Below are 13,884 nucleotides of genomic sequence, written 5' to 3'. Positions count from 1 at the left end.
AATACATGCCAATGAATAAACAAACATCATAAAAAATGTAATTGCTGTCATAGGTACATAGCACATGAAGACGTGCACTTTGGACATCAGCTTTACATCCGCACATCGATATGATTAGATTTGTTATGTGCTTTCAGGGCCTTTTAGTTTACGGGATGAAGTTTTACAAACGCCATTAGTCAGAACCTTAATCAATCACCTTGCATGATCAATTGTAGGCTCTAGTAAAGCATGCACGTACAGCCCCTCATGACTGCCCTGCTGGATGAGAGCCGCCCTAAGCCATGCAAAGTATTGGGGATTCTTTGACCGGACTTCACCACGCCAGTGAGTGTGGGTTGTTAAATGTGGGGAGCATATATGTGGGAGCATAGAAATATAGGACAGTAGACTTTGCTGTACTGCTTTCTGATGTCCACTGCAGAGGCCCGTCACAATATATAACACCTGTTGTGCATAGTGGTAGCCCATCAACACACCTTCCAAACTCAACACTCCTTAGCTTGCAGATGCGACAAGATCTGATGGAATCTAGTGAATATGAGGTGATTTGGTCTTTTGTCCGGAGCATAAGCGATGCATTTTTTCACCAATCGAATTGAAACCCTGGCAATTCATATGGAATGCCGTGGTTTAATTCCTAGTTTGTGTGTATACCCAGCAGAACGAGTCGCAGTGTTTTGCCAAGTTAAACCACAAAAAACCCAGAATTACTGTAACTCGTTTTCCTGTAAACGTACGTCTCCGGCCAGCTGCTTGAAGATTGTCTTGAACTGCTTATCCTCTGGGGTCAGGTCTGGTTCCTTTGGATTTCCAGGTTCAGCCAACTTATTTGACTGCACACAAAATCAAGTGATTTGAGAAAGAAAGAGAGAGAAAGATAGACGCACACAGTTGCACGCACGGACACACAAACACACAGAGTGACAGACAGCACAGCAAAAAAAGATAATGGTTCCTCACCCAGCAATTATCGCACACAAACACACGTACACGATTAAGGCAGCCCCATCACTGAAAGTCTGCCATTCAGCAAACCACCCAGCTCACAAGTCGGAATAGCAATGCCACTGACCTTGTAATTGTAATTGCTCGTGCATTCACCTCAGTAACGTTTCCTCACATCGCGGCGTGCTTGCAGTGATGTATTCATACGAGACCAGCCACAATCACTGTCAGTGTGGGGCGACCAATTCTTCCCACCTCAACGCAGCACAAATAGCGCCATGAAAAAATATGATTGTGTGCTGCATCTTAGCCGACACGTGCAAAGGAAGAGCAGTTTGCAATCACGAATCACACTCGCTCGGCCTTCTTTGCAGCGCTTAAAGCAATTTGAGGTGGGCAAACCGTTTTTTAATGCAAAAAGATAAAGGTTGTTCTCATCAATGTGCCCTGCCGTGTGAATACACTACGAATACGCCACTGCAATGTTCAGTCAGCACAACACGGACACGAATAGCACACCATTTACGGGCAATTAAACTCCAGCGGACTCCCATTGATTTGGACTAATTGGACAGGGTCCTTTCAGAAAATCCATCAGCGGGACACACGCATGAAGTCTGCGTGCATCTTCACCCCACAATGGAGACCGGGTGGCAACATTTACACTGTGCGCAGCTGTACTTCGAAACACGAGCGTGCGCATGCTTTCGCTGCGATTTTAGTGACAAACATCATAACGTCGCTAATCCATTCTTTGTCCACCGCAGGGTGAATTAAATGTCAGCGCGCCGGTCAGCGCGCGTTGGTTAACGGGGACGCTCAGGATTCATTTGGATATATCACTTGTCACTGATGTGAGCCGTGGCTGGGATTCTAATAACTCGGGTTACCGAGTTCACAGCACACGGTGCCAGACGTTGCACCACGTCTCCCCCCCCCGCCCCCTTTGATTGTAATAATGCTCTTGGGTCTTTTGGTAAAGTCACGTAAATACAAAATAATAGATCACGACGTTTCGATCGCAACACAAGCAATCGTGCGATCAAAACGTCGCGATCTATAATTTTTTTTTATTTACGTGCTTTGACCGAAAGACCCAAGAGTATGAATTCCTGCAGTCACGAAAGCTTTAAATCGAGATTAGTAATAATGCCATTTAATGTTTGACATATTTCCGTGTCGACTGTAGCTTTAAATATGTATTGGCCAAATCAGTGAGAATCCACTACGGTGTTCCAACGCACACTTAAATTACTTAAATGACTTCTCATGCTCAGGGTTCTGACAGATCCATTCATGATGTGTGGATGCATTTGTACTTTACTCCTTGGCATTCTGCAGAGGCACTTCAAACACATGCATGCAGCTGTGCACTTTCTCCCAGCTGCAAGGGCTGAGCGACTGACACCCAAATATTGGTTCACCCCAATGTTGGGTGATCAAGTTGCCACCTACAACTCGTAAAAAAGCCGGGACATCGCGAGGAGAGCAAGATTATCTCGCAATACCGCAAGAGGTGAGAACTACATGCAAATGCATTGCCGTGAGTGGTATTTTGGCACGCAACGGACACAAAAAAGCCAGAATTTTAATGTCCTGGGAATACTTGAAGAGGTCTCAGGACAGCTATCTCCAATAGAGGACCATCCTGGGAAAATCAGGACAGGTGGCAACCCTGGTTGAGTAGTGAACACCCGCCCTGTCCTCCCAACAATGCAACCACCGAATTCCAACACTGAAGCAGCGACTCGGTCGGTCAAAGCCGGGGTGGGAAAATACTTTTAGGTTCACTTTCTGCAAAATCCGAGCAATAGATGGAGATTATCCGTTAAAGTGCCGGAATTTACACGAAGCTAATTGCAGCAATCAGCAAAACGTAAGCTCGGTTTTAACGAGGCACATATATTTTTTTACGAGTACCTGACAGCCAATTAAATGTCAGGTGACTTGTGCGTCACGCGACATGAAGAATGTTGATTTTGATTTCAACGAGATTTGCTGCACCGTCTCTGCCGCAGGCGTGGCTTTAAATGCGCGGTCCCCGCCTGTAGCGCTGTGCACACGATGTGCCTGCCAGCGCACGAATAGTCGACGGTACACTGTCTGTCGCACTCATGCATCGCTCAGCCCTGCAAGCCGGCAACCGCTTCAAAACACCGGGTCAAACTAACAGAAACGTCATCGTGAAGGTCAGGTTTAGGTTCAAGTTCCATGCACAGTGCTGATATGACGGCTCCATTAAATCACTGTTAAAACTGCAGTGCTTCAACGATCAACTAATTTCGGCAAGCTTTAACTTCATTTACTGAGCAAAGTATAGCATTTGTAAATTAAATAAACGATGTATTAAAAACTGTTTTTTTTATATATATTGGTACACTCTAGAGTGCAGTGTTACTCTAAAATTACGAATTTCAAAGTGCCTGGTGAAATGTATTCATCAATGACAGTTCTCAACGTAATGCAATTTGTTTCTATATCTTGTTTGGGAGAGAGAGAGAGAGAGAAAAACAAACCTACACCAAATATAACACGGCACAATGTGGCCCTTTTAGATGCATTACCCGGCATTGTCAGTTGGCATCAATATTAAACACTGCGCATCCGCTCATCGTTGAAGCACGGCAGAGCATCGTGACGATCAAGGGCGACGCACACACACACACTTCCTCCCACACGCGGGCAAAACGCAGTCTCATAAAACCGTGGCGAGACGAGGCCATTGTTTCGTGCAGACGATTCATCGCTAAAAGGCATTAAACCTCCTCGTTTCCATCTTCCGACTCGTTCTCGTCAGGAGATTCCGGCTGTTGCTGCCCTTTCTTAGTTCTGTCCGAGATAAAGACGATTGGCTATGATGGGTGGCGATATGAAAAGAAAGGGAACAGGATAAAAAAAATTCAGTGAAAGAGAAAGGTTCAGAAATAGCGTACAAAAATAAACCTGATTATCGAACCCAGACTGAGAAACAAAGGGTCAGGGTTTTTACTTATTTATTTGAAAAAGTAACACTACATTGCATTTATAGATGACAGGAGAACTCCTATTATCCATGACTCTATCATCTACGGGAGCTGTAGGGTATTCTAAAATACTATTATCTGCACCCTGTTTCAGAATCCATATTTATTTATTTATTTATCCTGGAGGAGGATTTCGATGAGCTGTGGATACAGATTATCCACAATTATCTGGGGCATTTCCCATCCTGCATTGCGGAATGGATTTCTATTTATTGCATAAAAAAAAATCATTGGAGTGGCACGATACATTGATCATATTTTCTGTGGTTTCGCGCACATTTTTTAGTGGATAAATGCAGCAAATTCACAGATAACATCGCAGTTCTAGTAGATAAGTGGAATAAATTCGCAGATAACATTGCAGCTAGTCGGATCAACATTTCATAAGAGGAGTTATACTATTAATGGTGATACATTTGAGATAAACATCATTATAATCCGAAATTGGCATTTATTTTGATCCAATTGGGAGGCATTATTTCTTATACCTTCATAACAATATTGCATAGAAATGGTATTTAAATTTGAAATGGAAAATGTAGTCAAGGCGATTAAAACAAATGTGGATATGGGCTATGATTCAGTACAATGTCTTGTATATGAACTTTGCAGTACTTTGGGACATTCTCCATGGAATTACTGCCGGATTCAGTGGTTAGCATTCGAATCGCGAAGCTGCTATCCACCCTTTTATCATTTATATAATTACTATGATGATGTAACAATGAGTATTTTTGCCCGATAATCGAGGTTCTTTTGTACAGAGACGTGTTAAAAGCTGATACGCATCTCTCTGGGGTGCGGAAGATTCCAGAAATTGCCATTAGAAAGGGGCGAAAAAACCTGATGTGAGATCAAAGCACACAGCATGTTGCTTTAATGAATTTTAATAAAATACTCCATTATTGCCATGCAATTTTGAGATCCCAAGAGATTGAAAGCAAACGGGCTCGACGGATGACTTTATCAGCAATGGTCCTGGCTTTTCATGAGAATGAAAATTAATTGATTTCATTGCACACAGCAGGCCAGGTGGTTAATTAGGAGAACACAAAAGACAATATTTAGTCTTCCCAAAGGTATTCAGCAGAAGAATGAAAAACACGTCAGTTTATCAATATCAAGCAGGGAAATAAATAAATAAATCGTTCGTCCCATGGCATGCAAAGCAACAGAGGGAACGCCAAGCTTACAATGCAAACACGGGGCGGTTTTAGCACGGGAGAACATCGCTGGCATGCACGTGTTTTCTTCGCAGCACTTGCGGTTCACGTTTATGAACGGAAAAGTCGGCAAATTTGATGAAGGACCATCAGCAATATGGCACGGGCAGAGCCGTGAAAACAAAGAAGAAGGGGGGGGGGGCATGTGTGAGAAGCCAGGCAAATGTGTTGCCGTGTCGTTTCCAGGGCTCGTTCCCCACTTGGTGTGCGTCTCGCTCCGCTCCTGCCTAAGCCAGTACCTTCGTTTTCTTCTTCTTGCTCTTCTTCTTCTTGCCCTGCGTGCGCGTGTTTTACGTCGCAACAACACACGGCATCGGTCCGTGAACGGGGTTACGGGACAACGTGCGGGGGGGGTGGGGCAGTCGGGGGTACATCTGCGGTCAACACAACGGGCGGCCGGTGGCAAGGTAGCCGAGTGGAATAGGGAAGGTTATGATTAGAATGAGAATTGCTCTGCACAACATCCACACTTACACCAACCACGCCAATGACGTCGTCCATTTCCCTGACAGGGGGGTAAGAGAAGGGGGGGGGGGTGCGGAAGGGGGTGAACAAAATGAGAACACTTTGTAAGAGACTGATTTAACAAAAATAACAACAAACACACGCGTGAAATGCGAATGTGTAACTTTGAGAAAATTATTTATTCGTGAAAATTACAGACTTGTTTCATTTATCAGCCTGAAAACACATATTTATTTTTGTCCATAAATCGGCAGGACCCCTCCTGAAAAATTAGTCACGAGACTCGTTTTATTATTATTAAATGTAACTGTCTCTGTACGGCGTCTTGAGATGTGGGCGCAGCTTGATGCTGGATACATCCTCATTGCATTGTGTTGATGTATATCCTACGAGCATTAAATATTTACACACACGCTGCTGCTGCTAAAGTCTTCTTTTCTGAGTAAATGGAGCCTGGTAATGTCGCAGCACTAAACAAAACCACGCACTTAATAACGGTCAAAATGGTAATTAGGTGCCTTGTTAACATAGTTGGAGCTATTTTTAATAAAACTTTGTTTACTCCCCTGTGCAGCTGTTTATGCGATTAAGTGCTGCGTTTATTTTTAAGATACGGCGGAATTAGCCTCGTAATGGGGTCTCTCGCACGCGGGCAAGCGGAGGCACGAGCGTTGGGGACTCGTAGCTGCGAGGCGCCTGGGAGAGAACCCCCTGCCGGCCTGCGTGCGCGCGGCCAATCTCGTGCACGCGCACGTGGGTGCACGCGCACGTGGGTGCACGCGCACGTGGGTGCACGCGCACGTGGGTGCACGCGCACGTGGGTGCACGCGCACGTGGGTGCACGCGCACGTGGGTGCACGCGCACGTGGGTGCACGCGCACGTGGGTGCACGCGCACGTGGGTGCACGCGCACGTGGGTGCACGTGCCCATAGCGGGGAGCGGCAGCCAGAGGTGGGACAAAGTCATTGTTATGCAAGTCCAAGTCGAGTCGCAAGTCATCAAATTCATGACTCGAGTCTCACTCGAGTCCAAGTCACATGACTCGAGTCCACATCTCATAGGTGGGACAAAGTCATTGTTATGCAAGTCCAAGTCGAGTCGCAAGTCATCAAATTCATGACTCGAGTCTGACTCGAGTCCAAGTCACATGACTCGAGTCCACATCTCATAGGTGGGACAAAGTCATTGTTATGCAAGTCCAAGTCGAGTCGCAAGTCATCAAATTCATGACTCGAGTCTGACTCGAGTCCAAGTCACATGACTCGAGTCCACACCTCTGGCGGCAGCGCAGTGGTTAGCGAACTGCGACGCGAATTCGATTTGCCGCTCACGGCCAACATCAGTGATGAATATCTGGACCGGTCCTGGGCCTCTCCGAGGTCGACTCAGCCTTAAATGAGTACCTGCTGCGGTGTGTCACCCGCACCAGGCACTCCATTTAGTTCAGGTAAGGCACATTGTGCCTTCGATTGAGGGTGCTGGAAATAGAGACTGGGGGTTAAGTGGTAAGTGCAGTGGTCAGCACACTGCAATGTCAAAGTGAATCACCTGATATGATCTCGATTCCTTGACGTAGCTGACCTGAGTAGTGAGAGACATCTAAACTGACCCTGGACCCCTCCTCCACCAACCCACACTGACCAGCGTGAAGAAGTATGGTCAAAGGACACCCCATGACCGATAAGACATGGGGAGGCCTTCATCCAGCTGTCAATCATAATACATATTTATATTATTTTAAACCGAGACTAAGATGAAGGAGTAGATCAGACATTACTCTAAATGACTGTGGTTGTGTTCCTGCCCCAACAGTCTGTTAGAGGCCGTTCGTCGTCTGTTCGTCGTCTGTGTGTGTGAGTGTGGCGCACGGGGGGGGGGGGGGGGCCGCGCGGGGCCTCTCACTCCGACACGTTGTGCTTCTCGGCGAAGACTCGCAGCAGGAACTCTCCCTCCTGGTGCGCATCGAAGGTGGACGGCACGATGACATACTCGCCGGGCGGCAGGCGGAAGCGCTCCGTCACCTCGCGCAGGTTGATGTAGGAGTTGCAACGCGCGCGCGACGCGTTGTACAGGAAGAAGTCCTTGGGCAGGTGCTCCCGGCTGCCGCGAAGCTCCTCGGTCACCTGGGAGATGGCACGAGAGGGAAGTTTCGTTCTGTGGCCACGAGGGACAAGGCATCGGGGCACGGAGACAGCAATGGGGTTTCGTGCACCCATCGTCGAAATGCGTTCTCGAGTGTAGCAAGTTGATGGTTTCAGGCCAATCACCAGTTACTGCATTTCAAAAATGCATCGCTAAATTCGTTTTGTTTACTTTATCATGGTCAGTGGCCATGGTCAATCCGTTTTTGGATGACGGCCTCCGCAAGCCGCTGCTACCTGCGATGACCCTGCACGGTAATCCAGCAGCACCTGCACACGAACTGCTTTCATTGCTCAGTCTCCTCGGCCGACGTGAACTTGGGCACGTTCAATCCTGTGGCTGCCACTCCGTAATTATCCTTGACCATTGGCTACCATCACTTCTAGCGACGCGTTCTGCCCAAACCCCACTTACTTTACCCCTTTTCTTCTGGTTGGCGAGGGTATCTACCGACTGGAGTGAATGCCAGCTTGAATCTACAAGGGGTGGTCGAAACACTTTCCATGCAACACATTAATTACGTGTGTTTATTTTTCTATATAATCGCTTAAAGCATCAATGCACGTAGTTTGTTCATACAACACAAACATACGCATTCAAAATAAGCCTCGTGTTAGTTTTGTCAGACTTTCAAAGAAAAATTCCTTGCAAACGATGGGTGTGTAGCTGGAGAGGAATTTTAACTTGCAGTGAACATTATTTATAAGATCTCATTCTCAATCTTTTTGACTGTCCCTTGCACTGTTGGTTGTTTGCTTTTGCTGGCAAAACACCAACTTCAAAATTTCATGTGGATTAAAAATTAAGTCCGTTTGGGTTGTGCTTATTTGGGGTTAGATCGATGGTGAGTAAGCCTCTGATGCAAGCATCGAACCCCATGTGTGAGAATTGGTGGGTTCCGATTTGTGTATGTTTTACGCAACGGGTTCACATGACCCATCCAGCCAATGAAAGCCGCTACATCCTCCACACTGTAACAAATAAAAATAATCGATCCTTGACTGGAATCACAACCATTCATGAAACCACAAGGAGGTGGGGAAAGTGAATTGATACACCATAAGCAATGTTGTTGTGATGGTGCCGAATTTCCAGAATACGTGGATTGTATGTATGTTGAACTTCTTTCGCGCCATACATAGCCAACCGTGCTAATCCAACATGCAGGGGAAGGACAACAAAGTAAACACAAAAAGGAGTTCAAAATAAATTAGTTTTAAATCTACATGATTTAAAAGTGCATAGCTCCAGTGGCTTCCTAAACTTGGAAGGAAGAGCGTTCCAGTTGGCCGCAGAAAGCGCATCTGAAAGTGCGCGATGCAGTGACCGACTTTGTTCGATGGTTAGCCAAAAGTCGCTGCGAGGATGACCAGAGTTCGCATGACGGTTTAAGCTCCTTGATGAGATCAGCAAGGTATTGCGGATTGAACGTTGGTTTTGTGAAGCCAGGGAATGCATTCTAAGGCCTCAATTTGTTGATCAATAAAAGTGAGATTTTCAGAAATGCCACTAGGATACTTTTCTTTTGGCGCAGCTAAAGCCAACCAGGATTTTGGGTTTAAAGAAAGTTGGCCCGTGCACTCTGAAGTTAACTATAAACCCCCAGGATGTGCCTTTAAAGTGCCTTTAAAGTGCCACAAAAGAGGGAAAGGGAACACGGTTTATGTGGAGATTTCAACGAGGGCAAGATGTTTCTACGTTCAAACATTGCGGCTTATGATGGAATGAAAACAGAACATTCCTCGTTAATCATTTTGCTATAAAGGCACCACAAGGCTTGCTAGGCATGGCGGTTTAACGAAGAGGCAGTGCGTGAACCACAATTAAGCTCTAAACCTGTTCTGCGTTGCATTATGGTTATGGCGTCAAACAGGATCCGTGTGACTTACGTTCAGTTCTTGGGGATTTTATCAAAGTTAAAGCATCAGATCCTTGCTTGCTGGCCACTTGACATTGTGGGCCTTTGGGTCTGTGAGCATCAGCTGTGTAGATCCAGTACACACATATATATAAACAATCATAAACATTATCCAGAATGTGCCCGGTCTTGTCAGATCTCAGAAAGCGAAGAAGGGCTTTTGAGCCTGGATAGTGCTTGGAAGGCTGACCTCCATGCACAAACAGGTCACCGTACGGTCCGTATGCTGGGCTGCAGAGGCCAGTGCAGCAAGATGCATTGTTGTACGGTACTTATATTGTATGTATGTTGAACGTTTTTCGCACCGTACCACGCTAATCTCCCCGATGTATGCTGCTCACCTTCGCCAACCCGCACTAACCAGGATGGTGTAGTATGGTCATAAACCACCACAACCCACACGGCGTGGAGAGGCCCTCATACAGCAGTGGACTGACGAAAGGGCTGTAAGTCTACAGCAATAGAGCCAACACAGCGTTGGATTTACGAGTTCAGCAGAGATTGCTAAAGAACCGTTTGCACAATGTCTTTCTAAACCTAGATTACCAATGTTTCATTTGGTTTACCTGTCTTTATTCAAATAATACCATTAACGAGCATGGAAGAGTAGGCCAAATACCATCTAAAGGGGGTCTACAGGAGTGCCAAGAGCAGGTAATTGCAGCGCTGCACCTTTACCTTTAGGTTGCGGGGATTCGCAAAGAACGTTGCAGATTGCAAGAAACAGGTCAGTGTGTGTAGCCTGGCAGTCCGCACACTGGGCACTGAGTGAGCTCGGAGTGCAGCTCTGATAAGAACGTGCAGCCTGCGGGCACGGGCACGCTTTGGTAATTCAAATTCGCGCTTACAGAAATCCCCCAACGGGTCCCTTCTCGGTGGCATTTCCCCTCGTGCATATCTGTGTGTTTTGCACGCTAACACAGACAGTAGTATCTACGGGACCAACTGTGCCAGTATGAAAATGATGGGCGGGGGGGGGGTAAACAAGAATAGGCTCGACCCTTTCTGTCAATCAAACAGGAGGTGTTAATATGTTCAAACGCCAAGCAGATACCTATTGGAAGGCAGAAAATCTGCATTAACCACACATACCTGCGGCAAAACATACAAACGTGCTCTGATAATTATATATGCATTGTCTTTGAAACGTGATGCCTTGCAATAGGCATCAATTGGGTGTTTGAACATCTTAAACACCTCCTGTTTTATTGCCAGAAATGGTGAAGCCCATTTCCTTTGTTTTCACCAACAGACATTAGTGTTCGACACTTTGTCAAGCTCTCATTTCTGATGGTCCGTGTCTGGTGGAATTTCTACTTTTATTTGTCTCTGCTGCTCGGAGCGGGCGAACGCTTGGATCGCCGCGGCTTGCCTGGGCGACGCACGCACCTCGTAAATGGCGAATCCAATGGTGAGCATGGTGCTGCCCTGCCTGCGCTCCTTGCGTCGATTCTTCTGCATGAGCGCGACGATGAAGGAGCACAGCAGCTCGCTGTCGTCGGGGTCATCGTCTTCGTCGTAGAGCTGCAGTCGATACTGGGGGTTCGTCCAGAAGGTGTCTGCGCGAGCACGTGGACAGCGCAGCAGCAGCACACGTGTCAGATTTCGACCGGCGCAGACTCACGTAGAGCGTACACAGTGTCATCCTTGCGCAGGGGCCATGCTAATCTTCTCTGTATCGTTCCAATTTTGGTATATGTACTGCCGGAGAGCGTACACAGTGGCACGGACTCACACAGCTGCACATAGACTCGGACACACATCGATCACACAGACCCGCATAGACTTACACAGGACCCACACAGACTCACAAATTCACTACTCGCGTAGATGCCAATTGTCATAAGTCGCAATATCAGAAGTGGCAAAGTCGTTGAGGGCATCGCTGAGATCCCAGGTTCCTAGTCTGGGTTTTAGCCGCCCGTGGATAAATGTCGTTCTCAAATGTAGTGAGTCGATGGTCTCAGCCCGATCGTCACAGAGTGCACACACCAAAATATCACCTCTTCTAATAAGTTAGTTTTTCTCTTAGCTTAATATTGCATACATTGAATGGTTCTCTGCAACTTCAAGTGTGTGGATGAAAGTTACTTGAAGCGATCTCAAAAGCTGAAGGCCACTCTCGAATGGCGAGGCTTCCCAAAGTCCTCGTGACCCACCAGGGTAAGCCTTTCCATGTTCACCAATATCCTCCGTTCCATGTTCACCAATATCCTCCGTTCAAACACAAATCAAGTCGTTACACGCCGCCGCATGTGTCTCATTATTGCGACACAATAGCCCCAGGTGACTGCAGAGTGCTTGTTAAGAAGTGCATTCTACACGCACACAAGCACACGTGGTGTCAATTTGAACCAAGTGCTCTATCCAGGTCACGAGGGAACTATTTCGCAACCGTCGGGAGTCTGCAGCTTGTCGCCAACTTTATTCGCAATCCAACGGTAATTTGTGAAGCTTGGAAAGGAGCACCGTGCGAGTTTGCGTGGATCAGAGTTTGGAGAAACTACGGGTGGAGTTGCACTGCTCTTGGAGACTTCTCTATCGATTCTGAAGTCTCGTGACAAGAAAAACTAATTCACAACACACAAGTGTTCCCGATTGCTTTGTGTCACAACTGAGCATGCCATGATTTGTCTCCATGAGTGAACAACGATGGGAAAGGGACCGGTCACGTTCGGAAGGATGGAGCGAAATGCAATTATAGAAACGAGACAGGAAAACTAAAATAGAAAATACGAAAGAAAGGGGAACGTCATATGAGAAAGAATCAAGTCCGAATTCGAATCGCGGCCCTAAATTGTGACATCATCGAATCGCTGGGCAAGTCAATTGTTTCACCCCTGAAGTTTATTTATCTAAGTAGCAGTTGCAGCATTGCAGGAATGGGTGCACACTTTAATTTCTGTGATGCCGTATCCCGCACAGGATTAATTAATCTCATCATCTCTGAGGCCCATGGGCTGGAGGGGGCCCAAGCACGGAGCTCAGAAGAGAGAAACATGTAGACAGCGAGTGCCCATTTCATTCCTTGCAACAAGACCAATGCCAACCATGCAAAGCCTCTGCCTCCGGGGTGGATTAATTTCACCACCAGCTGGCTTGTCAACAGCTGCTGTCCTACATCGAGACTGGAAATTTGTGTGGGGGGGCTGGTGTTTGTGAGGTGCTGCTGAGAAATGGGGGGAGTTGGGAGAGAGGACAGTCAGGAGGCAGAGTCGACGAAGGAGCAGGTAGGCGGAGGAGAGGGTAGACAGGGGAGTGGGTAGACTGGGGAGCAGATAGACAGGTGACAGGTAGACAGGGGACAGGTAGACAGTGGATATGGTAGATGGAGGAGCAGGTAGGCAGGGGATAGGAAGACGGGGGAGTGAGTAGACGGGGGAGCGGGTAGACAGGGGAGTGGGTAGACTGGGGAGCAGATAGATAGGGGAGAGGGTAGACAGGGGACAGGTAGACAGTGGATAGGGTAGATGGAGGAGCAGGTAGGCAGAGGATAGGTAGACTGGGGAGCGGATAGGCAGGGGAGCGGGTAGCCTGGGGAGCGGGTAGGCAGGGGAGCGGTTAGACGGGGGAGTGGCTAGACGGGGGAGCGGGTAGACGAGCGAGATGCAAGCAGGGGCGAGGGTAGACGTGCTGGCGGTACCCGGGTAGTTCCGGCAGCCGCCCGCCGAGCAGCCCCGCACCCAGCGGCCCTCGCTGACCGACACGGTCCACTTGTTGGTGCGGTCGTCGGCGAGCGCGTCCGGCGACAGATTGCAGATCTCCAGCTTGGTGAAGTTGCGGCAGAAGTCCTGGAAGGATATCCTTGGGCGGGGAGAGAAGATCGTCGATGGGTTGTGATTGCGCTCACAACGTTAGGCCCGGTGCTTACGAGCCGAGCTCCGACCCGGCAATTGTCTCGTGGTCCAGGTGATTTTGTGATGGAGTTGGTCAGTTGTTTGTTGAAAAAAGAGCACTTTTACGTGGTAGAAAACTATGGGATTAATGACTTCCTCCCTCCCCCCTCTTGCAATTCAGCAAACTGTCGTGATTTTGGGTTCATCGTTTGCATTGAGGATTCATTATCATTGTTTTTAACTTTGTGACAAATGTAGTGGCCCCTTGGGACTGGAGCGGGTCGCATTAACCCATACTTTATAGATATTATTTAAATAAAGTAATATG

General features: G+C 47.4%; 1 protein-coding gene and 1 non-coding gene across 2 annotated transcripts in view; both read right to left on the bottom strand.

Annotated features, from left to right (window-relative positions):
- The window catches only part of LOC144937002 (calpain-3-like), a 56,992-nt gene that overhangs the window by 12,118 nt on the left and 30,990 nt on the right, over positions 1-13,884 (bottom strand). Inside the window, exons 10-16 of the mRNA XM_078864241.1 lie at positions 13,364-13,524; positions 11,110-11,279; positions 7,563-7,783; positions 5,669-5,699; positions 5,434-5,469; positions 3,711-3,800; positions 741-836 (exon numbers count right to left, since the gene is read on the bottom strand). Of these exons, the coding sequence (XP_078720367.1) occupies positions 741-836; positions 3,711-3,800; positions 5,434-5,469; positions 5,669-5,699; positions 7,563-7,783; positions 11,110-11,279; positions 13,364-13,524 (805 nt within the window). The remainder of the gene's footprint in view (positions 1-740; positions 837-3,710; positions 3,801-5,433; positions 5,470-5,668; positions 5,700-7,562; positions 7,784-11,109; positions 11,280-13,363; positions 13,525-13,884) is intronic.
- LOC144937433 (U6 spliceosomal RNA) lies at positions 11,337-11,437 on the bottom strand. Its single transcript, XR_013637726.1, has one exon. It is a non-coding gene; the product is annotated as a U6 spliceosomal RNA (small nuclear RNA).

This window comes from Lampetra fluviatilis, chromosome 18 (assembly GCF_964198595.1).
Source record: "Lampetra fluviatilis chromosome 18, kcLamFluv1.1, whole genome shotgun sequence".
Taxonomy (NCBI): Eukaryota; Metazoa; Chordata; class Hyperoartia; order Petromyzontiformes; family Petromyzontidae; genus Lampetra; species Lampetra fluviatilis.
The sequence above is the reverse complement of the archived record's forward strand: the minus strand, read 5'-3'. Positions and strand labels throughout refer to the sequence as shown.